This window comes from Mytilus trossulus, chromosome 4 (assembly GCF_036588685.1).
Source record: "Mytilus trossulus isolate FHL-02 chromosome 4, PNRI_Mtr1.1.1.hap1, whole genome shotgun sequence".
NCBI classification, from domain to species: domain Eukaryota; kingdom Metazoa; phylum Mollusca; class Bivalvia; order Mytilida; family Mytilidae; genus Mytilus; species Mytilus trossulus.
Genome location: NC_086376.1, coordinates 93,466,782 through 93,493,324, shown reverse-complemented (window position 1 = coordinate 93,493,324; position 26,543 = coordinate 93,466,782). Strand labels below are relative to the sequence as shown.

The 26,543-nt window shown below is 34.8% G+C and overlaps 1 protein-coding gene across 7 annotated transcripts in view; it reads left to right on the top strand.

Annotated features, from left to right (window-relative positions):
• The window catches only part of LOC134716352 (ras-specific guanine nucleotide-releasing factor 2-like), a 119,406-nt gene that overhangs the window by 76,425 nt on the left and 16,438 nt on the right, over nucleotides 1-26,543 (top strand). For 4 of the 7 annotated variants that reach the window (XM_063579303.1, XM_063579301.1, XM_063579300.1 and 1 more), the window contains 4 exons: nucleotides 8,480-8,652; nucleotides 10,779-10,820; nucleotides 21,378-21,456; nucleotides 26,077-26,276. In XM_063579303.1, the coding sequence (XP_063435373.1) occupies nucleotides 8,480-8,652; nucleotides 10,779-10,820; nucleotides 21,378-21,456; nucleotides 26,077-26,276 (494 nt within the window). The remainder of the gene's footprint in view (nucleotides 1-8,479; nucleotides 8,653-10,778; nucleotides 10,821-21,377; nucleotides 21,457-26,076; nucleotides 26,277-26,543) is intronic. The other 3 variants (XM_063579305.1, XM_063579304.1, XM_063579302.1) reach the window with 2 other exon arrangements.

The following is a 26,543-nucleotide window of genomic DNA, read 5'->3' as shown; positions in this document are numbered from 1 at the left end:
GTCAGTCTGTCAACCTGTTAGTCAGTCCAAGTCTGTCAATCTTTCAGTCAGTCCAAGTCTGTAAATATGTCAGTCAGTCTGAGTATGTCAATATTTCAGTCAGTCTCAGTCTGTCAATATGTCATTCAGTCCCAGTCTGTCAACATGTAAGTCAGTCCCAGTCTGTCAATATCTCAGTAAGTCTGAGTCTGTCAATATTTCAGTCAGTCCAAGTCTGTCAATATTTCATTCAGTCCCAGTCTGTCAACATGTAAGTCAGTTCAAGTCTGTCAATATTTCAGTCAGTCTCAGTCTGTTTATAAGTCAGTCAGTCTCAGTCTGTTTATATGTCAGTCAGTTCCAGTCTGTCAATATGTCAGTCAGTCTCAGTCAGTCAATATTTCAGTCAGACCCAGTCTGTCAACCTGTTAGTCAGTCCAAGTCTGTCAACCTTTCAGTCAGTCCAAGTCTGTCAATATGTCAGTCAGTCCCAGTCTGTCAATATCTCAGTTAGTCTGAGTCTGTCAATATTTCAGTCATTCTCAGTCTGTCAATATGTCATTCAGTCCAAGTCTGTCAACCTGTTAGTCAGTCCCAGTCTGTCAATAAGTCAGTCAGTCTCAGTCTGTCAATATGTCAGTCAGTCCTCAGTCTGTCAACCTGTTAGTCAGTCCCAGTCTGTCAGTTTGTCTGTCAGTCCAAGTCTGTCAATATGTCAGTCAGTCCCCAGTCTGTCAACCTGTTAGTCAGTCCAAGTCTGTCAATTTGTCAGTCAGATCAAGTTTGTCAATATGTCAGTCAGTCCAAGTATGTCAATATGTTAGTCAGTCCAAGTAAGTCAATATGTCAGTCAGTATGTCAATCAGTCCAAGTCTGTCAATATGTCAGTCAGTCCATGTGTGTCAATATGTCAGTCAGTCTCAGTCTGTCAATATTTCAGTCAGTCTCAGTCTGTCAATATGTTAGTCAGTCCAAGTATGTCAACCTGTTAGTCAGTCCAAGTCTGTCAACCTGTTAGTCAGTCCTAGTCTGTCAACCTTTCAGTCAGTCCAAGTCTGTCAACCTGTCAGTCAGTCCCAGTCTGTCAATATGTCAGTCAGTCCCAGTCTGTCAATATGTCAGTCAGTCCCAGTCTGTCAAATTTGTCAGTTAGTCCAAGTCTGTCAATCTGCTAGTCAGTCCTAGTCTGTCAATAAGTCAGTCAGTCTCAGTCTGTCAATAAGTCAGTTAGTCCCAGTCAGTCAACCTATCAGTCAGTTCCAGTCAGTCAATATGTCAGTCAGTCTAAGTCTGTAAATAAGTCAGTCAGTCTAAGTCTGTAAATAAGTCAGTCAGTCCCAGTCTGTCAACCTTTCAGCCAGTCCCAGTCTGTAAATAAGTCAGTCAGTCCAAGTCTGTCAACCTGTCAGTCAGTCTCAGTCTCTCAATATGTCAGTCAGTCCCAGTCTATCGATCTGTCAGTCAGTTCAAGTCTGTCAATGTGTCAGTCAGTTAGTCCCAGTCTGTCAATATTTCAGTCAGACAGTAATAGTCTGCAATCTGCAACAATGTCTGTCAATTTGTCAGACTATCATGAATAACACATTTTAACTACTGGATGTCAGATATACAAAATATGAAAGCTGATAAAGTAGAGAAGGATTGTATTATATAATCTGATCTCTGAGTCCATCAGACACCCATAAATATCCCTACAGTCTGATGTTTGAGTCCAACAGGCTCCCATAGATATACCTACAATCTGATGTTTGAGTCCAACAGGCTCCCATAGATATCCATAAAGTCTGATGTTTGAGTCCAACAGGCTTCCATAGATATCCATACAGTCTGATGTTTGAGTCCAACAGGCTCCCATAGATATCTATACAGTCTGATGTTTGAGTCCAACAGGCTCCCATAGATATCCCTACAGTCTGATGTTTGAGTCCAACAGGCTCCCATAGATATCTATACAGTCTGATGTTTGAGTCTAACAGGCTCCCATAAATATCCCTTCAGTCTGATGTTGGAGTCCAACAGGCTCCCATAGATATTCCTACAGTCTGATGTTTAAGTCCAACAGGCTCCCATAGATATACCTACAGACTGATGTTTGATTCCAACAGGCTCTCATAGATATCCCTATAGTCTGATGTTTCAGTCCAACAGGCTTCCATAGATATCCCTACAGTCTGATGTTTGAGTCCAACAAGCTCCCATAGATATTCCTATAGTCTTATGTTTGAGTCCAACAGGCTCCCATAGATATACCTACAGTCTGATGTTTGAGTCCAACAAGCTCCCATAGATATTCCTATAGTCTTATGTTTGAGTCCAACAGGCTCCCATAGATATCCCTACAGTCTGATGTTTGAGTCCAACAGGCACCCAAAGATATCCCTACAGGCTGATGTTTAAGTCCAACAGGCTCCCATAAATATCCCTACAGGCTGATGTTTGAGTCCAACAGGCTCCCATAAATATCCCTACAGTCTGATGTTTGAGTCCAACAGGCTCCCATAGATATCTATACAGTCTGATGTTTGAGTCTAACAGGCTCCCATAAATATCCCTTCAGTCTGATGTTGGAGTCCAACAGGCTCCCATAGATATTCCTACAGTCTGATGTTTAAGTCCAACAGGCTCCCATAGATATACCTACAGACTGATGTTTGATTCCAACAGGCTCTCATAGATATCCCTATAGTCTGATGTTTCAGTCCAACAGGCTTCCATAGATATCCCTACAGTCTGATGTTTGAGTCCAACAAGCTCCCATAGATATTCCTATAGTCTTATGTTTGAGTCCAACAGGCTCCCATAGATATACCTACAGTCTGATGTTTGAGTCCAACAAGCTCCCATAGATATTCCTATAGTCTTATGTTTGAGTCCAACAGGCTCCCATAGATATCCCTACAGTCTGATGTTTGAGTCCAACAGGCACCCAAAGATATCCCTACAGGCTGATGTTTAAGTCCAACAGGCTCCCATAAATATCCCTACAGGCTGATGTTTGAGTCCAACAGGCTCCCATAAATATCCCTACAGTCTGATGTTTGAGTCCAACAGGCTCCCATAGATATCCCTACAGTCTGATGGTTGAGTCCAATAGACTCCCATAGATATCCCTACAGTCTGATGTTTGAGTCCAACAGGCTCCCATAGATATCCCTACAGGCTGATGTTTAAGTCCAACAGGCTCCCATAGATATCCCTACAGTCTGATGGTTGAGTCCAATAGACTCCCATAGATATCCCTACAGTCTGATGTTTGAGTCCAACAGGCTCCCATAAATATCCCTACAGTCTGATGTTTGAGTCCAACAGGCTCCCATAGATATCCCTACAGTCTGATGGTTGAGTCCAATAGACTCCCATAGATATCCCTACAGTCTGATGTTTGAGTCCAACAGGCTCCCATAGATATCCCTACAGTCTGATGGTTGAGTCCAATAGACTCCCATAGATATCCCTACAGTCTGATGTTTGAGTCCAACAGACTCCCATAGATATTTGACCCTTTCAGTATTAGGTTGGTCCTTTCCATAGTTGACCAAGATTATGAGGTCATATCAATTGAAAAGTTAGTACACTTGTTTACTGCATGAACATATAAAATTCTCTGGTAGATTATGGTTTTGATCTTGATTTGAATAGTAGAGGTAGTTCAATTTGACTATAAAAGGCAATAACTCCTTAAGGGGTCAATTGACCATTTAGATCATGTTGACTTATTTGTAGATCTTACTTTGCTGAACATTATTGCTGTTTACAGTTTATCTCCATCTATAATAATATTCAAGATAATAACCAAAAACGGCAAAATTTCTTTAAAAATTACCAATTGGAGGGCAGCAACCCAACAACCACTTGTCCAATTCATTTGAAAATTTTAGGGAAGATAGATATTGACTTGATTAACAATTTAACTCCTTGTCAGATTTGCTTTAAATGCTTCAATCTCCCATACAGACAGAGTTATCGTCCTTTCCGAGGAAAGGACGATAACTCTGTCTGTATGGGAGAATGTAAATGCTTTGGTTTCAGAGTTATAAGCCAAAATCTACAATTTTACCCCTGAGTTACCCCTTTGGGCCAGGTGAGCTAAAAATGAATTTGTTGCTAAGTTTTCTGATTATTGTTTCAATGTTCAGAAAGCAAATGTTTCATCTTCCCTTTTCATTTACAATCATAACTTTTTGTTGAGCCTTTGACTTTAGTAGAAAAAGCAAGATATAGCGATTGTACATTCTGTCGTTGAAGGTGTCAACAAATATTCACTCTGTGGTTAAAGTTTTTTAAATATTTAATAACTTTCTTAAACTATCCTGGATTTGTACCAGACTTGGACAGAAGCTTGTTTCTGATCATAAGATAGTATCCAGAAGTAAATTTTGTAAAAAAAAAATCTATTTTTTCCGTATTTTACTTATAAATGGACTAAGTTTTTCTTCCAGTTAATATTACATACAGTCTGCCGTTAAAGTTTTTAAAACCTGAAAACAAAATCCTTGTTGTGATATTTTATTTATGAACCCTTTTTATATCAGATTGAAATCTGAGATGATTCTTTTCAAAAGAATATTTTTTGAAACATTTTGTATGATAATAGTCGAAAACCATAATTTGAATTACATGACTTGAAGAAAAGAAGTCTGTATTATTCTTAGAGAATCTTTATTTAAAACTATATAATGAATTCACTAACAATAACCTTACAATTCTGTTCAAATTAAGTCTTTTGACATCACTATGATCAATTAATCCAAGATGGCTGCCACTTCTGTTGAGAAAAACTAAATAAGATGCCAGTTAACATCACTTTTACTTTATCAATTAAAGTAACTATAATATACTTTTTTCTCTGTTAGTATATAGAATATTGAAACAAATTGTTAGTGAAATGGTCATATTATGCTACCCTTTCTATTGTATTAATTGACTCTGAGTCAGAAATTAAGAGTTATTGTAACTAAAGTTAATAAGTCACATACAAAACAATAAATAATCTGCAAAACATTTGATTTTTATTTGAAACATGACAATCACCAAAAGAAATAATTAAGAAGTAAGTGTCCTATTGACCTTTTTTTATAACTTTTTTTTGGGTTAAACTGGATGAACAGCTGTTGATTCTTTAGGAAAAAAAACTAGTTTTCTTTCTATTTATAATTATTTTCTTACAGTACATTTCTATTATGTCTACTGAAGTCAAAAGTACAGTCATGTCTATTTTAATGTGTTTATAAAACAAGATGTTACAAAATTATCTGTAGATAGGTCAATGGTTGCCATCTAGTCAGATTGTTACATTGATATAAGTCATTCAGTAGTATTTTAGTATATTTTTTTCATGTGGTATAATTTTCATTGAGAAAACTATCCACAATAGTTCAAATGATTAATATTGAAGCAATTATAGGTCACCTTACCATACCTACTGCCTTCAACAATGAGTTGAAAACTCTATACTGTATAGTCAGCTATAATATTTTAAGCAATTATAGGTCACCTTACCATACGTACTGCCTTTAACAATGAGTTGAAAACTCTTTATTGTATAGTCAGCTATAACTGCAGAACTTTCATCAGCAAGAATAAGATGTTTTTTTTCTGGGAATCTTTGGGAATATATTGCTACATCTTTTGCAAAATGTGAGGCTACAACACAAATCTTTACCTCAAGGTGATCCTTCACCAAATATAAAATTGTATTGACCTCAAAACGAAAAAAAATATATAGAAATTGTGTCTGTCGTTTGAAATCTTCTCCAAAATTGCTGAATAATTTTAAACCAATATTTATATAAATCATCTATAGGATATCAACTACAAGGATTTAGATTTTTGTCCAGGTTCATCAACCAACATGGCTGTCCTATCTAAAAATAGAACATAGGGTCAAACTACAGTTTTGGACAATAATTCTGAAACTACAAATGTATGTGGCAATTATAGAAAAACTGACAGGGGAACAATGGTCAGCACAACAAGTTCTATCTGAATGTTTTGGTAAAATCTGCACATCTGTTTACAGTTTTTAACCCTCAAATGATGATTTTTAACTTTTTCCTCATTTTCTTGCCATTGTTCCAAAATAAAGTTTAAAGTGTAATTTGCAAAATAAACATATTCAAAACAAGTTCTTCTTTGAAAAATTGAGAAAATTCTGTCAATCTTTTTTGGAGTTATTGCCCCTGATGTATCCATTATTTGCAGTATTTGGCTGTTATTGCGAAAATGATTGAAGCTAGCTAGGATAAAACTGTAAACTTCAAAAATCAATGACAAGATCCATAACACTCTTTGAAGTTATTGCCTCTGAAATTTTTATCTTTGTCTCACAAAACAGTACCTATGTCAGAAAGCGAGACATCGATAGTTATGCTGTTTCCTTATTGCAGCAGTGAGGGGGTATAGGAGGGGTCCTGATCCCGAAATCCCAGCTGAAAAGCACGAAATCCTTAGGTCCCGAATTTAAATAAAGTATATCCCAACGTCCCGAAATCAGAAAAAAAGTATACCTGGATCCCGAAAGGGTCAGTCCCGAAATTGCAGGCTTAAAAACAACCGATCCCAGAGTCCCGTTAAAGGTCCTATCCCTCCTCAGCAGTGATTTCTACAATGTATTATTTTGTGTTTAGGTCAGTTTATAGGGAACCACTAGTAAGTCAATCAAATTTGTTATGTAGTTGTATTAGCCTTTGCACATATCTCTTTTCCATGGAGATTGTTTTGGCAAGCTGGCCTGTACCTTCAGTCATGGATTATTGACTTTGAATTTTAGGCATAACTAACATGTTAAAAATTTAAACATAGTTTAGTTTAAACATATTCATTTATAGTGGGTTGGGAAACAAGTTTTGCAACTTATATTAATCCCTTTCCATTTTGCGGTGAAACATATATCTGTGGTACAGTAGTTTTGCCAGTTGTATAAAAACTATAGGAGCTAGTTTAAACATAAAAATGGCAAAAAAACTATAAGCAAAATAATGAATACAAATGTACGGGCAATTAGTTGTAATTAGCAAACTGACAAATTTGTTTTCATGAGATGTGTTACTAGTCACTTGTTCTTGCCATCTGTCAGTTATGAAACTTTTTAATGAAAACAAATTTGCTCAGTCAGATAAAAAGCATGTCTCAGTGGACAAAACAATAGTTTTATTTTAACATCTGATACTTTCTAAAACATATTATATTTTTAGTCAGATTTCTGTTAGAATACTGTTTTGTTATAATTGCATTTAATCATTTTGGAAAAAATGTATATTGGTCATAATAATATCACGTTAATGTAAAAAAAAAAACAGGCAATATTGTTCATTTTGTATGCATTTTTACTAAGTTAAAATTAAACATAAGGATCCTACGATGGTGTCTAGTTGGCAAGAAAAAGTATAATATAAATATATTCCATTAGTGTGAAATTCAATCACATTGCAATAGCATCATTAATCAAAGACATAATAAATGCATTACATTGTAAAATATGAACCTTCAACCAGCTCACATGGGAGGTAACTCTTACAAATAGGAGATCATGTAAGTCTGAGAATAAAAGGGAAATAGCACACTTATCATATTTTTTTTAATGTGACTGTCAGAATCTGATCTTTATTCAAAAGGTTATTGTTAAATATGTATACAAAAATGGTGCTTTTGGTAATGATTGAAAATAAAAAAATATCAACCGAGCTAAAATCAGATTGATTTTAAAATAGCTTGTTTTCCTTGTGCTTTCCTTGAAAAAGCAATAATTATTGGCAATGATAGTTATTTTTGGAACAGATATCTTTCTTGTAATGATCTATGTCAACCTTTGCTATGGGAACTGTCTTCTGCTAGTGAAATTGTCTTCTGCTACTAAAATTGTCTTCTGCTAAAATTGGAGCTTGTGTTTATATGATCAGTAAGGTTTCATTCTAACTGATAATACTGTTTTGGAAGAATACATTTTTCATTATATCAGAACAAACAATGAAATATGTCCTTTTAATAATTACAGCATGTAAACAGATGCTATTTATAATTCCTACTGTCTCCGAAAGCCATGCCAATTGATTAGTAAATATAACGGTAAAAATTAATTCAGTAATCAATACATGAACTGTATTTAGCCTTAAATCACTGGTACCCAATGTTTTATTGTCAATTGCCTGTTTTAATTTGCTTTGAACTAATGGCTGAATACCCCAGATCAATATGGAATGAGTATTGATCCAGGAGGATATTGGATTGCTTTGTGATCATATTTTTGTTACACTGATTGACAAAAGGTTTGTGTGTACACGAGTATAATTATTATAATATTAATGATTAAATTCAATCTGGTCAATATATTTTTCTATTTCACACACCAGATGGCATTGCGTTACTCCATTTTTTTCCCTAAATGCACATGCTCAGAGTAAGTTTAACATCTTTTGACTTCTATTTCCGTCATTAGAATCTGTATGTTTTTGTATGACCTCATTGACTTAGTTAACGTATCTTGTGATTCTCATTCTAACAGGGCCGCTATTGCAGATTTTACAGGAAAAAGGCAAATCCAGCAGAGGTCGTCTAGGATCCTTGAGTACGTCATTTAAAGATTCCAAAAAGGAGGTGGTACGGCAGGTCTTCCTATTTACCAATCATATGCTTTTGACAACACGGGCCTCAAATGGAAGGCTCCATCTCGCAAAAGTAAGAACATTTATCTATTTTACCATTATTTTTTCTTGCATAAAATCAATGAAAGAAATGCTGATGATTATGATGCCTAATTATTAGGGAATTGATGTATAATTTTGATTTGTAAACATGCAAATTGGTCATGCCACTGCTTATGTAAACCTCTGCTAAATATATTCATAAAATTGATCATTTATAGAATATCCCTTAAGCTTTTACATGTAATTGACCAGAAATAGATCACAAACAGTGAAATCAAATAGATTTATTTGCAAACATAAATGACCTTGTCACTAAATGATAATACTCCTGAAACAGATTGAATGTGTGTTTCTAAAATCAATTGATAACAAGTTCAATAAAGATCTGTGTCTTTTTGTTAATGGTGAAATTCTATATTCTAAAATAATGTTAAGGTTTTATAGGATTTTTTCAATAGATTTACAAGAAGTTTTTATCTATCTGTCTGTAATGGGGACCAAAGGTCATTTCTCTTTAATAAAGGCTTATACATTATATAATCAGAACGATATTCCAGTTTTTTACAATCCACTTTCCACACATAAATGTACCTAGCTAATGAATGAATGAATGCAAGAAATTTATCTGTCTGTTTCTAAAATGGACCAAAGATCATTTCACTTTGATGAAGGCTTATATATAATCATTATGATATTCCAGTTGTTACAATCCACTTTCCACACATAAATGTACCAGGGGCGAATCTAGCCTTTCCTAAAAAGAGGGGTTCCCAACAAAGGATAAAGGGAGTGTTCCTTATGTCTCAATTTAAATGCATTGATTGTTAAAAAAAAAAGGGGGGGCCAACCTCAGGACACCCCCCCCCCCCCCTTTATGGATCTTCCACTGTGTACTCAGCTAATAAATGAATATGTTCTCTAAAACTTAAATTGGAAAATAGGATCTGTGGAAACAAGTTCAACATATATGATATTGATAAGAAATAAGCATACAAATCAGTTTTAGATAAAAAGAGACAAATAAATTTATTTATGCACAAAAATAGCTAAAAAATCTATAACTTTTGTGGAAAATAATAAACCCATAAACTCTTTTAACCTTGATTTTACTTAATCAGTATTTACAATTAAAAAAGAAGGGGAATCCTTGAAACAAGAAGAGCACTCTGCGTGTATTTATTTATACCAGCAAAAGTATGTAAGAATATGTATAAATGATTAAAATCAGTACTTTTGGAAAAAAATATCAGAATACTATTAATGTACCTGGGTATTGAATGTTGTTTTGATACAAATCGTAAAATGTGTGTGTTACAAACGTCAAGTTCCTAATCCTAATTAGTAACATAAACAGATCTCTAAATTGATTTAAATTATTAATGAATAAAGAATTAAGACCAAAGGGAGATAATTTGATGATATGAGCAGTTAATTGTAAAACATAAGTTATCATTATTGATGTATGGATTACTAAAAAAGTTATGAAAATGAATCCTACTTAAAAAAACACAATGAAAAATAAACAAAACAAGCATAGCAACTCAACTATTCCGCAGCCTTTTATCAATAGAAAGACCAAGAAATCTGTACTTGCTGCCTCTCTTTAAAGCATGCAATATTTATGAGTAAGAGCATAGACTGGTTGGCCTGAAGTCAGGATGATATATTTGGGTAGGGTCACTCAAGAGTGACATGTCTTCCTGCTGACTGTAACTTTGAGAACTAATATGTTAAAGTTTTGACTGAGGGTGTTGGTCAAGTTCAAAGCATGACTTATAACTCCTATCACTCTAGAATAGAGAATGAAAACAGGGAATGTGTCAAAGAAACAACAACTGACCAAAGAATAAAACACAGCCCTAGGCCTTGAAATGGTCTTTGAAGCAGCAGGCAAATCCTTCATCTGGAAGAAGTCTTCATTTGGCACCCCAAAAAAAATATGTATACTGTTCAGTGAAATAGACACAACACTAATCTTCAAAATATACAAATGAACAATAAATAAACACACAAGACTAACAAAGTCTGGAGTAAAAAGTCGGTAATATGAAAATGTTTTTTTGTCTGTATGAAATGTCTGTAGAAATAATTTGAGATGAAATGAAATGTACATGTACTTATAAAACATAAAATAATGACATGGATGTGTGCTTACAGTCCTCAAAAATGTTACAGATTTTACCTCGTTCCCGTGACCAGGTGAGTGAACACATCACCTCACTTTGATGTTGCAATCTATAGATAGATTTTTTTAGTTTTAGTGGATATAAATTGAAACCCTATCTCGATCTGAACACACAGCATGTAGATATGTTTTTTTTTCATGACAAAAGGATCAATTGTATATTTTGTTAACAGCCTTTTATAAAGTCTGTTGGTATTAGACTACGAGTTTAAGATGCATTTAGAGTCTTGTACATTTTTTGTTTCCTATTGTTTATACATTGTACTACATTAATCTCAGAGATTAATACATTGTAGTTAAAACAAGATATGTTTGTACATGAATATTGTCACTGTTATTTATACCAATGTGTTTGCATGTAAATTTGCGTAATTCTTTATGTTAAGAAAAATATAAAAGTCCATGTTTGGAAAAAACGATATGAAATATGTACATAAAAAATGTGTTTGTTGATGTGCTAGTTCTGTTTATATTTTGACATTATACTGATGATTCATTTTAAAATATTTGTTGGATACCAATTTTCATGGATTTCATTATTCAACAAATTACAATTTTTATAAAGAAATGTATGCAGACTTTGCCAAAACCTTGAAATAAGATATCCATGAAAATGCAAGTTTTCCTCAATCCATGAACATTGGAATCCACGAAAATAAATGAATCCACAGCATTATAATCAACATACCCAGCTCACACCAAGGTATAATAGTATTCTTCCGTCGTTCCATCTGAAACATATAATGCTAAGAAACTGTTTTATAGAACACTTTCATTACTTGCTTGTAGATTATATTACAGGGTTTTCATATAACAATTAGCTTGAACTTTATTGATCACATCATATATTTCTGATCACTTTCTCAACTTTTCACATACTTTCATGCAGAAAAAAAGTAGCCTATTCGTGAGTTGTGTCCTATCACCTTGTTAAAGGGCACTGGTGGTCTCATAATACCATTCAGCCTTTAGTGCACAAGGTCCTGTGTTCATCCCTGGCTATGTCAAAACAAAGACTTGAACATTGGTACATTGTATTTACCCACAGTGTAGAATGGTAATGGACTTATATATAAACACAAACACTTGCAACTTCTTATGGTCTATGAGGCTTGCCTTGAATCAAAACACAGTAAGTCTGTTGCTCAGTACCCTATTAAAGCAGAAATGACTTCCAAAAGCTGATAAGTCTGTTACCATTCTACACCATGTGACTGCTCTCTGCTAAACATGCCTCAGTGAGTCAGTCATATAGGAGTAAGGAAAAAAGCTGACTAAGACCTGGCTTCCTGCTGCCTATTAGATAAGCGGTGAACCAGACAGCATTTTTAAAATCTTGCTCTACTGTTATTTTTAGCAGCATAATAGAGTTCATATTTATATCACATCAACATGTTATCATTCTAATTTATATGTAAGTTTAGCAACTGTACATCACAATCCATCATTACTGTAAGTTCAAAAATTACTTTAATTTTTATGGATTTGACAAAAATTCAAGATAAATTATTGTGAATTCAGAAAATCTGCATACTCATATTTGTACCAAAGTACCAGATATTAGAATGGGAGTTCTTGTTATTACCTTACTCACCAAGTGGCATTATTTCAAATAATAAAAACATTGAAATTAATTCTGAATTTACAGTATCTTTATCAAGTTTACTCATACAATTATTCCATTCTCTAAATACCCACTTTGGAAACAACACCTAGGTCGGAAAGATTGTGTCCTTGCAGATACAAATCTTGTAGAAAGAGCTTGACTAGTTGATTTTGATGTTTACAGACAGCATAAATTCATTATTAGCTTACCTGGCCCAAACTTTTCTCATCACTTTGAGTTTGTTGTCTTTTATCGTTCGTCATCATCCAATGAACCCACCCTTGAATCAAGATGGCTGCCATGGCTTAAAATAGTACATAGGGTAAAATGCTGTTTTTGGCTCATATCTCTGAAACCAAAGCATTTAGAGAAAATCTGCTGTTTATAAATTGGTTCATTAGGTCAAGATCTATCTGCTCTGAAATCTTCAGACCAAGTGGGAAACTTGTTGTGGGGTTGCTGCCCCTGAATTAGTAATTTTAGGAAAATTTTGCAGCTTTTGGTTATTATCTTGAATATTATTATAGATAGAGATAAACTATTAACAGCAATAATGTACAGTGAAGTGACAGCTACAAATATGTCAATTTTTTAACAATTTTTAACAATTTTGTAAATTTTTGTAAATTTTTACAAAATATGTTCCGTTGTCACTTTTGGGCCAATTTCATCATAGATAAAGATAATTGTAAGCAGCAAGATTGTTCAATAAAGTAAGATCTACAAACACATCACCAACACCAAAACACAATTTTGTCATGAATTTTAATATGCACATAGACCAAGGTGAGCAACACAGGCTCTTTAGAGCCTCTAGTTTTATCACTTGGTGTCTGTTGTCGTCCATTAACTTTTACAAATAACTTCTCCTCTGAGCCAAAAAAAACCAAACTTAGTCTGAATCATCCTTAGGGTATCTAGTTTAAAGAATGTATCTGATGACCCCACCCATCATCCAAGATGGCTGCCATGGCTAAAAATAGAACATGAGCTTATATCTCTGAATCTAAAAGCATTTAGAGCAAATCTGACAAAGGAATACATGTTTCTTAGGTCAAGATTTATCCGCCCTGAAATTTTCAGATGCTTAAAACAACCTTTTGTTTGGTTGATGCCCCCTGAATTGGTAATTTAAAGAAATTTTGCAGTTTTTGGTTATTATCTTGAATGTTATAATAGAAAGAGATAAACTGTAAACAGCAAAATTGTTCAGCAAATAAAATCTACAAATAGGTGAACTTTACCAAAATAGTCGATTGATCCCCAAAAAGATTTATTGACCTTTAAAGTCAATTTTTCACAATTTTTAAACGACCGCAAAAATTAATAAAATTTTTGGTCGTATATTGGTTTCATGTCGGCGTTGTCTGCAACCGAAGACTTTTAGTTTAAGTCAATAGAAAACTATGAAATTTTGACACAAGATTTATGACCATAAAGGAAGGTTGGGATTGATTTTGGAAGTTTTGGTCCCAACAGTTTAGAAATTAGGGGCCAAAAAGGGCCCAAATAAGCATTTTCTTGGTTTTTGCACTATAACTTTAGTTTAAGTCAATAGAAAACTATGAAATTTTGACACAAGGTTTATGACTACAAAAGGAAGGTTGGGATTGATTTTGGGAGTTTTGGTTCCAACAGTTAAGAACAAGGGGCAAAAAAAGGGCCCAAATAAGCATTTTTCTTGGTTTTTGCACAATAACTTTAGTATAAGTAAATAGAAATCAATAGAATTTATACACGAGGTTTATGAACACAAAAGGAAGGTTGGGATTGATTTTTGGGAGTTGAGTTCCCAACAGTTTAAGAATAAGGGGCCAAAAAGGGGCCCAAATAAGCATTTTTCTTGGTTTTCGCACCATAACTTTAGTATAAGTGAATAGAAATCTATGAAATTTAAACACAAGGTTTATGACCATAAAAGGAAGGTTGGGATTGATTTTGGGAGTTTTGGTTTTGGCTCCAAATTTAGAGCTGAATCCAGCTTGAATGTTGTGTATAATTGCCCCAACCGTTAAGGGTTCAACCTCTGCAGTTGTATAAAGCTGCGACCTGCGGAGAATCTGGTTGTTAATGTTTTGTTTACTTGAAACTGAAACTACTTGGCCAATTGATAAGAACAAACTTGGCATTAACCATTCCTAGGGTATCTTGTTTAAAAAAATATATCAATGTTCCATCCATCAACCAAGATAGCTACCATGACTAAAATTGGAAATGGGAGCGCAAAATGTTTTGGGTGATATCTCTGAAACTAAAGCACTTAGAACCAAATAATAAGATAGAGAGAAACTAAACAGACTTCAATGGTTAGCAATATAGGATAAAAAAAACTATCTTTTTATCATTGATTTTATTCTTGTCTACAATGTTGGAGAATGTCCTTTGTTTAATATGCATATAGATCCAGGTGAGTGATAGAGGCTAATTATTGTCTTATCATGAAAGAATAATACACAACAAAGGTAAAATTATTGTCAGATCCAGCACAATGCACCTCCTTCCATTAATTTTGTAAAGGATGGGATACAGTTTGGCCTACCTAAAAACTGTTTCCTTTTCAAAAAATTTTAAAATTCAAGGATACATGTAGTAATAAAAAAATAGGCAATTTTGTCAAGTTGTAGTCACATATTGTGGTATCAGATCTACAAACCAGTATACATGAAAGTACAGCAATATGCTGTAAACACATTGCTTTTAAAGTTTGAACTGTAATTTTGAATAATTTGGAAGTGAATGCTATAAAAAATGTTAAAACTTATTTAAGTCATTTTGAGTTTTAGTCAAATTTGTGATATGGAATAGTTTTGAATGTTGCAATTGCCATGATTGTTTTTTGGCACAGTAATTAGTAGTTAAACTAAACATCAGGTTTTTGTTATTTAAGTTTTACATATAATATATATATTTGTTTTCAAAGATAAGAAGTCAGTATTTAAATATCATCATCAGTTGACTCCTACTTGATTATTTAACACATTTTAGTCAAATATATAATACTGGCAATACTGCCACTACAACTGTATTGACTATATAATACTGTCAGTATTGCCACTACAATTGTATTGACACTTGTCACCATCTTATAATACTGTCAGTATTGCCACTACAATTGTATTGAAGCTTGTCACCATCTCACCATACTCGTCATAAAAATGTCATACACATCATACAACATACTGCATCTTAATGTGCGTCATCAGCTTCTCTTCACACAGTGGCACACTGTCAGCTTCTCTTCACACAGTGCACAATTTCAGCTTCTCTTCACAGAGTGGCACAATGCCAGCTTTTCTTCACAGTGGCACAATGTCAGCTTCTCATCACAGAATGGCACAATGTCAGCTTCTTTTCACAGTGTGGCACAATGTCAGCCTTACTTCACAGAGTGGCACAATGTCAGCTTCTCTTCACAGTGGCACAATATCAGCTTCTCTTCACAGAGTGGCACAATGTCAGCTTCTCTTCACAGAGTGGCTCAATGTCAGCTTCTCTTCACAGAGTGGCACAATGCCAGCTTCTCTTCACAGAGTGGCACAATGTCAGCTTCTCATCACAGAGTGGCACAATGCCAGCTTCTCTTCACAGTGGCACAATGTCAGCTTCTCTTCACAGAGTGGCACAATGTCAGCTTCTCTTCACAGAGTTCAGGCAAAGTGGCATTATGTCAGCTTCTCTTCACAGAGTGGCACAATGCCAGCTTCTCTTCACAGTGGCACAATGTCAGCTTCTCTTCACAGAGTTCAGGCAAAGTGGCACAATGTCAGCTTCTCTTCACAGAGTGGCACAATGCCAGCTTCTCTTCACAGTGGCACAATGTCAGCTTCTCTTCACAGAGTGGCACAATGTCAGCTTCTCTTCACAGAGTTCAGGCAAAGTGGCATTATGTCAGCTTCTATTCTCACAGTGTCATGCTATCAGCATCACTTCAAAAAGTTGCACACTGTAATCTTCTCATCTCAAAGTGGCACAATATCAGCTTCACTTCACAAAGTGGCACAATGTCAGCTTCTCTACAAAGTGGCTCAATATCAGCTTCTCTTCACAAAGTGGCACAATTTCAGCTTCTCTTCACAGAGTTCAGGCAAAGTGGCATTATGTCAACTTCTATTCAAGAAAAGGCATGCTGTTAGCATCTCTTAAAAAATATGGCACACTTTCAACTTCTCTTCACAAAGTGGCACAATGTCAGCAATTATTATGTTCTTTGCATGGTTATGACAAGCATGCTATATGAAAATTTAATATAATAGAAATTGTCTTCAAATTGTCTTCATTTGATTTTATATTTACGTTTCTGAAGTCCTGCACATGAATTTAAATTGTTTTTGTCTTCAAAATGAAAAGAGAGTGTACATTGTAAGTAGATGAATTAGATAAAAGAAAATCACAAGGATATCAAAAAATAGAATTTTACAGGCTTTCATAAAGAAGCTTACAAAACTGAAAGTTTTCTAACACTGCAAAAGTATGTGTGATAGATTGCAGATGATCCTAGTGCCAGTATTTCAGTTTAAAACCTTGACTAATGCTGCACAATCTAAAATGTTTCTACAGTTATAACTTCGGCATTGTAATTTCCAGTGGTCACACATATATTATATGTCAGGTTTAAAGATGGTTCTAGGGTAAGAATTTCTAGTTAAACCACATATATGACTTGTCAGGTTCAATGGTTGTCCTAGGGTTAGAATTATCAGTAAAAGCACATATATGACTTGTCAGATTCATAGGTGTTTCTAAGGTTTGAATTTCCAGTAAAAGCACATCTATAACTTGTCAGGTTCAAAGACGGTCCTAGGGATGGAATTTCCAGTAATAGCACATATAAGACTTGTCAGGTTCAGTGATGGTCCTAGAGTTGGAATTTAGAGTAAAAAAACATAAAGGACTTGACAGATTCAAAAATGTTTCTAATGTTGGAATTTCAAGTATAAACACTTTTATGATTTGTCAGTTTCAAAGATGGTCCTAGGGTTTGATCTCCAGTAAAAGCACATATTTGACTTGTCAGGTTCAAAGATGGTCCTAGGGTTTGAATCTCCAGTAAAAGCACATATAAGACTTGTCAGTTTCAAAGATGGTCCTAGGGTTTGAATCTCTAGTAAAAGCACATATTTGACTTGTCAGGATCAAAGATGGTCCTAGGGTTTGAATCTCCAGTAAAAGCACATATTTGACTTGTCAGGTTCAAAGATGGTCCCAGGGTTGGAATCTCCAGTAAAAGCACATATTTGACTTGTCAGGTTCAAAGATGGTCATAGGGTTGGAATCTCCAGTAAAAGCACATATTTGACTTGTCAGGATCAAAGATGGTCCCAGGGTTGGAATCTCCAGTAAAAGCACATATTTGACTTGTCAGGATCAAAGATGGTCCCAGGGTTGGAATCTCCAGTAAAAGCACATATTTGACTTGTCAGGTTCAAAGATGGTCCCAGGGTTGGAATCTCCAGTAAAAAGCACATATTTGACTTGTCAGGATCAAAGATGGTCCCAGGGTTGGAATCTCCAGTAAAAGCACATATTTGACTTGTCAGGATCAAAGATGGTCCCAGGGTTGGAATCTCCAGTAAAAGCACATATTTGACTTGTCAGGTTCAAAGATGGTCCTAGGGTTTGAATCTCCAGTAAAAGCACATATAAGACTTGTCAGTTTCAAAGATGGTCCTAGGGTTTGAATCTCCAGTAAAAGCACATATATGACTTGTCAGTTTCAAAGATGGTCCTAGGGTTTGAATCTCTAGTAAAAGCACATATTTGACTTGTCAGGTTCAAAGATGGTCCAAGGGTTTGAATCTCTAGTAAAAGCACATATATGACTTGTCAGGTTCAAAGATGGTCCTAGGGTTGGAATTTACTGTAAAAGCACTTCTATAATTTATCAGGTTCAAAGATGGTTCTAGGGTTGGAATCTCCAGTAAAAAGCACATATATGACTTGTCAGGTTCAAAGATGGTCCTAGGGTTGGAATCTCCAGTAAAAAGCACATATATGACTTGTCAGGTTCAAAGATGGTCCTAGGGTTGGAATCTCCAGTAAAAGCACATATTTGACTTGTCAGGTTCAAAGATGGTCATAGGGTTGGAATCTCCAGTAAAAGCACATATTTGACTTGTCAGATTCAAAGATAATCCTAGGGTTGGAATTTACTGTAAAAGCACTTCTATAATTTATCAGCTTCAAAGATGGTCCTAGGGTTGGAATCTCCAGTAAAAAGCACATATATGACTTGTCAGGTTCAAAGATGGTCCTAGGGTTGGAATCTCCAGTAAAAAGCACATATATGACTTGTCAGGTTCAAAGATGGTCCTAGGGTTGGAATCTCCAGTAAAAGCACATATTTGACTTGTCAGGTTCAAAGATGGTCCTAGGGTTGGAATCTCCAGTAAAAGCACATATTTGACTTGTCAGATTCAAAGATGGTCCTAGGGTTGGAATTTACTGTAAAAGCACTTCTATAATTTATCAGCTTCAAAGATGGTCCTAGGGTTGGAATCTCCAGTAAAAGCACATATTTGACTTGTCAGGTTCAAAGATGGTCCTAGGGTTTGAATCTCCAGTAAAAAGCACATATTTGACTTGTCAGGTTCAAAGATGGTCCTAGGGTTGGAATCTCCAGTAAAAGCACATATTTGACTTGTCAGGTTCAAAGATGGTTCTAGTGTTGGAATTTACTGTAAAAGCACTTCTATAATTTATCAGCTTCAAGATGGTCTTAGGGTTGGAATCTCCAGTAAAAGCACATATTTGACTTGTCAGATTCAAAGATGGTCCTAGGGTTGGAATTTACTGTAAAAGCACTTCTATAATTTATCAGCTTCAAAGATGGTCCTAGGGTCGGAATCTCCAGTAAAAGCACATATTTGACTTGTCAGGTTCAAAGATGGTCCTAGGGTTTGAATCTCTAGTAAAAACCACATATTTGACTTGTCAGGTTCAAAGATGGTTCTAGGGTTGGAATCTCCAGTAAAAGCACATATTTGACTTGTCAGGATCAAAGATGGTCCTAGGGTTTGAATCTCCAGTAAAAGCACATATTTGACTTGTCAGGATCAAAGATGGTCCTTAGGGTTTGAATCTCCAGTAAAAGCACATATTTGACTTGTCAGGATCAAAGATGGTCCTAATAATGGAATCTCCAGTATAAGCACTTCTTCTATAATTTATCAGGTTCAAAGATGGTCCTAGGGTTGGAATCTCCAGTAAAAAACACATATTTGACTTGTCAGGATCAAAGATGGTCCTAGGGTTTGAATCTCCAGTAAAAGCACATATTTGACTTGTCAGGATCAAAGATGGTCCTAATAATGGAATCTCCAGTATAAGCACTTCTTCTATAATTTATCAGGTTCAAAGATGGTCCTAGGGTTTGAATCTCCAGTAAAAGCACATATTTGACTTGTCAGGATCAAAGATGGTCCTAGGGTTTGAATCTCCAGTAAAAGCACATATTTTACTTGTCAGGATCAAAGATGGTCCTAATAATGGAATCTCCAGTATAAGCACTTTTTCTATAATTTATCAGGATCAAAGATGGTCCTAGGGTTTGAATCTCCAGTAAAAAGCACATATATGACTTGTCAGGTTCAAAGATGGTCCTAGGGTTGGAATTTACTGTAAAAGCACTTCTATAATTTATCAGGTTCAAAGATGGTCCTAGGGTTGGAATCTCCAGTAAAAAGCACATATATGACTTGTCAGGTTCAAAGATGGTCCTAGGGTTGGAATCTCCAGTAAAAAGCACATATATGACTTGTCAGGTTCAAAGATGGTCCTAGGGTTGGAATCTCCAGTAAAAGCACATATTTGACTTGTCAGGTTCAAAGATGGTCCTAGGGTTGGAATCTCCAGTAAAAGCACATATTTGACTTGTCAGATTCAAAGATGGTCCTAGGGTTGGAATTTACTGTAAAAGCACTTCTATAATTTATCAGCTTCAAAGATGTTCCTAGGGTTGGAATCTCCAGTAAAAGCACATATTTGACTTGTCAGGTTCAAAGATGGTCCTAGGGTTTGAATCTCCAGTAAAAGCACATATTTGACTTGTCAGGATCAAAGATGGTCCTAATAATGGAATCTCCAGTATAAGCACTTCTTCTATAATTTATCAGGTTCAAAGATGGTCCTAGGGTTTGAATCTCCAGTAAAAAGCACATATTTGACTTGTCAGGATCAAAGATGGTCCTAATAATGGAATCTCCAGTAAAAGCACTTCTTCTATAATTTATCAGGTTCAAAGATGGTCCTAGGGTTTGAATCTCCAGTAAAAGCACATATTTGACTTGTCATGATCAAAGATGGTCCTAGGGTTTGAATCTCCAGTAAAAAGCACATATTTGACTTGTCAGGTTCAAAGATGGTTCTAGTGTTGGAAGGTCAAGAATTAGCACATATATAACTTGTCAGGAACTAAAATAGTCATAGTCTATCAGTAATACAGGTTATTTTCTGAATTCCCAGGTTATTTAACAACCTGGAAGGTATTTGAAAGATCCCAGGTATTGGGTGAAATTCTTGGGTGTCTCATGCAGGATACAGGTCAGTTGACTAGTATAATGTCAACGGTCTGCAAGGTCTGTTTTTACTACATGTTGTTATTATCTCAGAAAAAACCAAGCTTGTGGGTGGTTTAGAATAGGTTTTGTATTCTCAAACTCCAATCTAAATGACCAGGGTTTTTAAGTTTTATTGTCAATGGCTGGTGATTAACTCTGGACACTCTTGCTGCCTACAACAATAAAAGAAAATGACCGCCAAGATAAAGCTTATAGTTTTGAAATTGGCATTAAACACCATACAATCAATCACTTAATCTGATAGATGCAGTGTTTAGATATTTTCATATACATGTTTTTGCAAGAAAGCATATTTCCTTGTTTAATACCAAATTTTGGGTAACATATAATTGTGTAGATATAATTTAAACATCCAAGTTAATGTCACACATATTTTTGTCTGTTTTTAGCACTATGGAAAGATTCCACTTATAGACTGTACTCTTATTGAAGATCCTAGTTCTGATGTGTATTATTTTGATGACGACAGTAAGTAAATAACTCAAGATAGCAGTGAAGATTTTATGTTGTCTGATTGGTCAAAATAACATGTCCTTGCAGAGTATTATGAAGAATCTAGTTCACAAAATGCATTCAACAATTGTCTAACAATAGTATTAAAAAAATGTAATTTTCCATTGTTTTTTTTTCATTGTGCAGTTGAATGTCCTGAAAGTCCTATAAATCAGGTTTATATTTTTATACAAAACTATGGATAAGCAGTTTTAGAGAAGAAAGAAATAAGATTTAGGGTGTATGTCAGACTATAAGGTATTGTGACATTGTAGTATTATCAGTTCATTGATTTGTCACTGTTATCAGACAGGGAGACTGAGCAGCCTAACAAAATAAATAAATCAAAAAAAATATAGGAATTAAGAAATACATGGGATATTGATAATTAAGTAATTGATAGTTATACAAATACATTGCAGTTTTTATGAGACTGCCATAAACATGAAAACTGGAAATAAAGAATTTTCTGCTTGCATATTAATTTGAATCTTTGACAACTCAGAAGTATGCCTTGCTGAGAAATAACATAAAAAATGTACTTACTCAGAAACAACTGTAGCAATTTAAATTTAGTTTTGTTTAAATTCGTGAAATAATAATACAAAATCCCTATCCCCACCATTGAAAATTCAACAGTTGTTCCCAAAAGTTCAAAGTTGGGTTTTTTTTCCATTCTGTTCATTTTAATTTATAATGCTTTGTATTCCTTCATTTTAAATGTCTTATAGAGTTAAATGAAAGACTTTATTAAGGAGAAAAGCTAACTGATTTCATAATCAGAATCAGACCAAGTTGACCTGTATTTTAACTTCTCTGAACGGAGATGATTATATATTATATGTAGTACAGAAGGTCATACCGAGCACCTGTCAGTAAAACATACAGCAAAGGACAATTTATTAGGAAATTAATTCAGGATTATACAAGTTCATGTAGCCCAGTTACATAAAAAATGATTTAAACATGTAGAAATTGGCTTAGTGCAGTTCATATTTTTTTAATGTGTTTTCTCTTTCATAGGTTGACCTCGTAAATTAAGATCAGAATAGGAACTTTTCTAAAAGATACAGTGTCAATATTGATGGATGAAATTTGTAGATTTTTAAAGATGAAATTCTGTCATTTTTCAGTAACATTATAGAACAAACATATTTGATATAATCAATTCCTCCTTAAGTTTCAACCCCAATCTTCCAATTTATAAGAAAGAAGTAAAATCACAAAAATACTGAACTCCAAGGAAATTTAATCGGAAAGTCCTTAAACAAACAGCAAAATCAAATGACAAAAAACATTGAACGAATGGACAACAACTGTCATATTCCTGACCTTGTACAGGCATTTTCAAATGTAGAAAATGGTAGATTGAACCTGGAATGCATGTTTAAATATTGAAGAGAAATACCATATTTTGGTACACATTTGTTAATTTTTGAGATGGTGAAGGTTCAGGGTAACTTTTTAGCTCACCTGGCCCAAAGGGCCAAGTGAGCTTTCTCATCACTTGGTGTCCAGCGTCCTGCGTCGGCGGCGTCCCTCGTCGTTAACTTTTACAAAAATCTTCTCCTCTGAAACTACTGGGCTAAATTAAACCAAACTTGGCCACAATCTTCATTGGGGTATCTAGTTTAAAAAATGTATGGCGTGACCCAGCCAACCAACCAAGATGGCCGCCATGGCTAAAAATAGAACTTAGGGGTAAAATGCAGTTTTTGGCTTATAACCAGGGGTCGAAATTAGCGCAAGTCTGGTAGTCCGGGAACTAGTAAAATTTGTGTCGGACCAGTAGATTTTGTCAGCTGGTGGTCCGGTGGACCAGTAGAAATTTGTGGATAAAAATCATTGATTGCATCGCAATCTCCGTTTGTTTACAAAACAATTTACCTGTGAAATCAATTACACAGTACTGGGGGTATTACAATTGATCAAGTTAATTAATGTCTTGTGTGAGCCTCCTTTACAACAATATAAAATGTGGAAATTTTTGGAAGGAGTTAAACCGCCCCAACAAAAAAATTAAGATAATTTAATCCTGTCCCTTCCTGCTCATTCTGCTGATGCAGAAAGGGGGTTTTCTGAACTGAAACTTGTCAGAATGATTGGCGATCAAAATTGCGTCCAACTGTTTTATCAGATCTTTTATTCATTATGTTTCACAATGAAGATATAGCATCATTTGATCCAGTCCCGGCTATTGGAATGTGGAATTTTTCTGGACAGCGCTCCAGACGACCTAGTCAGGCACCCTTTGGTCGTCGTGAGGATTGCGATGACGTGGAAGACAATGTAAATTGATATTTTTCCTGTCCTTGATCCTGATTTTGATAAAGAAAATCATTGAGATTACCAAAGCCTTTATCAAAATCAGAATAAAGACTATAATTCCTTTGTTCACTGTCTAACTTATGTAAACAAAAGCATCGAAATTAAACATCTGTCATTTATATTAGTGTTTGTCAAATTAATGTCATTTTTGCAGGACCAGTAGATTTGGAGCCGGACCAGTAGAGTTTTCAGTCCACTGGTCCGGCTGGCCAGTACACAAAAAAGCTTAAATTCGACTCCTGCTTATAACTAAAAAAACAAAGCATTAAGAGCAAATCTGACGTGGTAAAATTGTTTATCAGGTCAAGACCTATCTGCCCTGAAATTTTCAGGTGAATCCAACAACCCGTTGTTGGGTTGCTGCCCCTGAATTGGTAATTTTAAGGAAATTTTGCTGTTTTTGGTTATTATCTTGAATATTATTATAGATAGAGATAAACTTTAAACAGCAATAATTTTCATCAAAGTAAGATTCACAAATAAGTCAGCATGGTCAGTTGACCCCTTTAGGAGTTATTGCCCTTTATAGTCAATTTTCAGCCATTTTTTGTAAATCTTAGGAATCTTTTACAAAAATCTTCTCCTCTAAAACTACTGGGCTAAATTAATCCAAACTTGGCCACAATCATCTTTGGGTTATCTAGTTTAAAAGATGTGTAGCGTGACCCGGCCAACCAACCAAGATGGCTGCCATGGCTAAAAATAGAACAAAGGGGTAAAATGCAGTTTTTGGCTTATAACTCAAAAACCAAAGCAATTAGAGCAAATCTGACACGGGATTAAATTGTTTATCAGGTCAAGATTTATCTGCTTTAAAATTTTCAGATGAATCAGACGACTCGTTGTTGGGTTGCTGCCCCTGAATTGGTAGTTTTAGGGAAATTTTGCTGTTTTTGGTTATTATCTAGAATATTATTATAGATAGAGATAAACTGTAAACAGCAATAATGTTCAGCAAAGTAAGATTTACAAATAAGTCAACTTGACCAAAATGGTAAGTTGACCCCTTTAGGAGTTATTGCCCTTTATAGCCAATTTTTAGCCATGTTTCGTAAATCTTTTGCAAAAATCTTCTCCTCTGAAACTATAGGGCTAAATCAATCCAAACTTGGCCACAATCATCTTTGAAGTGTCAAGTTTAAAAAATGTGTGGCGTGACCGGGCCAACCAACCAAGATGGCCGCCATGGCTAGAAAAAGAACATAGTGGTAAAATGCAGTTTTTGGCTTACAACTCAAAAACCAAAGCAATTAGAGCAAATCTGACATGGGAATCAAATGTTTATCAGGTCAAGATCTATGTGCCCTGAAATTGCAGGTGAATCCGACAACCCATTGTTGGGTTGCTGCCCCTGAATTGGTAATTTTAAGGAAATGTTGCTGTTTTTGGTTATTATCTTGAATATTATTATAGATAGAAATAAACTCCAAACAGCAATAATGTACAACAAAGTAAGACCTTAAATAAGTCAACATGACCAAAATGGTCAATTGACCCCCTAAGGAGTTATTTTTCTTTAAAGTCAATTTATAACTATTTTCATAAAATTTGTAAATTTTTACTGACATTTTCCACTGAAACTACTGGGCCAAGTTCATTATAGATAGAAATAATTGTAAGCAGCAAGAATGTTCAGTTAAGTAAGATGTACAAACACATCATCATCAAACACAGTTTTGTCATGAATCCATCTGTGTGCTTTGTTTAATATTCACATAGACCAAGGTGAGCGACACAGGCTCTTTGGAGCCTCTAGTTTTTATAATATAAAAGAAAATATCACTCAGGGAGCTATAGGTTGCTAATTTTTAGAAATCAGTACATATCCTTTCCTAAGGAAGCATTCAAATAGATGCTCTTTAATGAATATAAAATACTTATGCCCTTTGTTTGATCTTTCAAATTACAAATTATGAGTTTTGTAACCCTGGCATTTTAATATTCACACTATTGAACCTTTTGGAATTTCTGTCACACATGAAATTTTCCCTAAAAACAAGTTATAACATTTGTGTCCGTTCTGTAAAGGAATGGTTCTAAAATATCTTTTAAAAATTAATTTAACCTTAAACTTTAAAAAAAAAAATGGTTTTCATAGCAACTGATTTCATTTTGTAAAAATTCCATGTTTTCACTAGATATGTTATTTGTATTTCTGAAATATTAGTGTGGTTAACACTCTGAAATTAGCGGATACAACTCAAAAAGAAAAAAAAGCTTGCTTCGACATAGACTTCTGTTTTTAACGACTTTGTTATTATTTTGTAGCAATATCTTGGGAAAGCTTTGGAAGTTTAACTTCTGCCACAACATTACTGACAGCTCAGGCCTGTGACAGAGATCGCAATAACTACAATGGATTAGATTTTAAAATTATTATTGATTCAAAAAGTGGACCTCCAACAACCTTGACATTGGTAGCTTCCACTCACCAAGAAAAAATAGCTTGGTGTAGTGATATTAGTCAGGTAAATAATCATTTGTATTGAGTTAGATGGTTTTATAATTTTATGTTATAATCTTGTTTTATATTATTGTTTTACTGTACTCGGGGTGGATTCAAACATTTCTAAAGGGGGCATACCAACCCAGGATAACAGGGGTGGGGGTAAGTTGGGGACGGTGAAAAGGCACATGTCCCCATTCAACAAAAGTTTTGATCATAAGAAAAAGGGAGGTTCCAACCCATGAACCCCTCTCTCAACCCATCACTGGTATTTGCTTTGATTTCATGA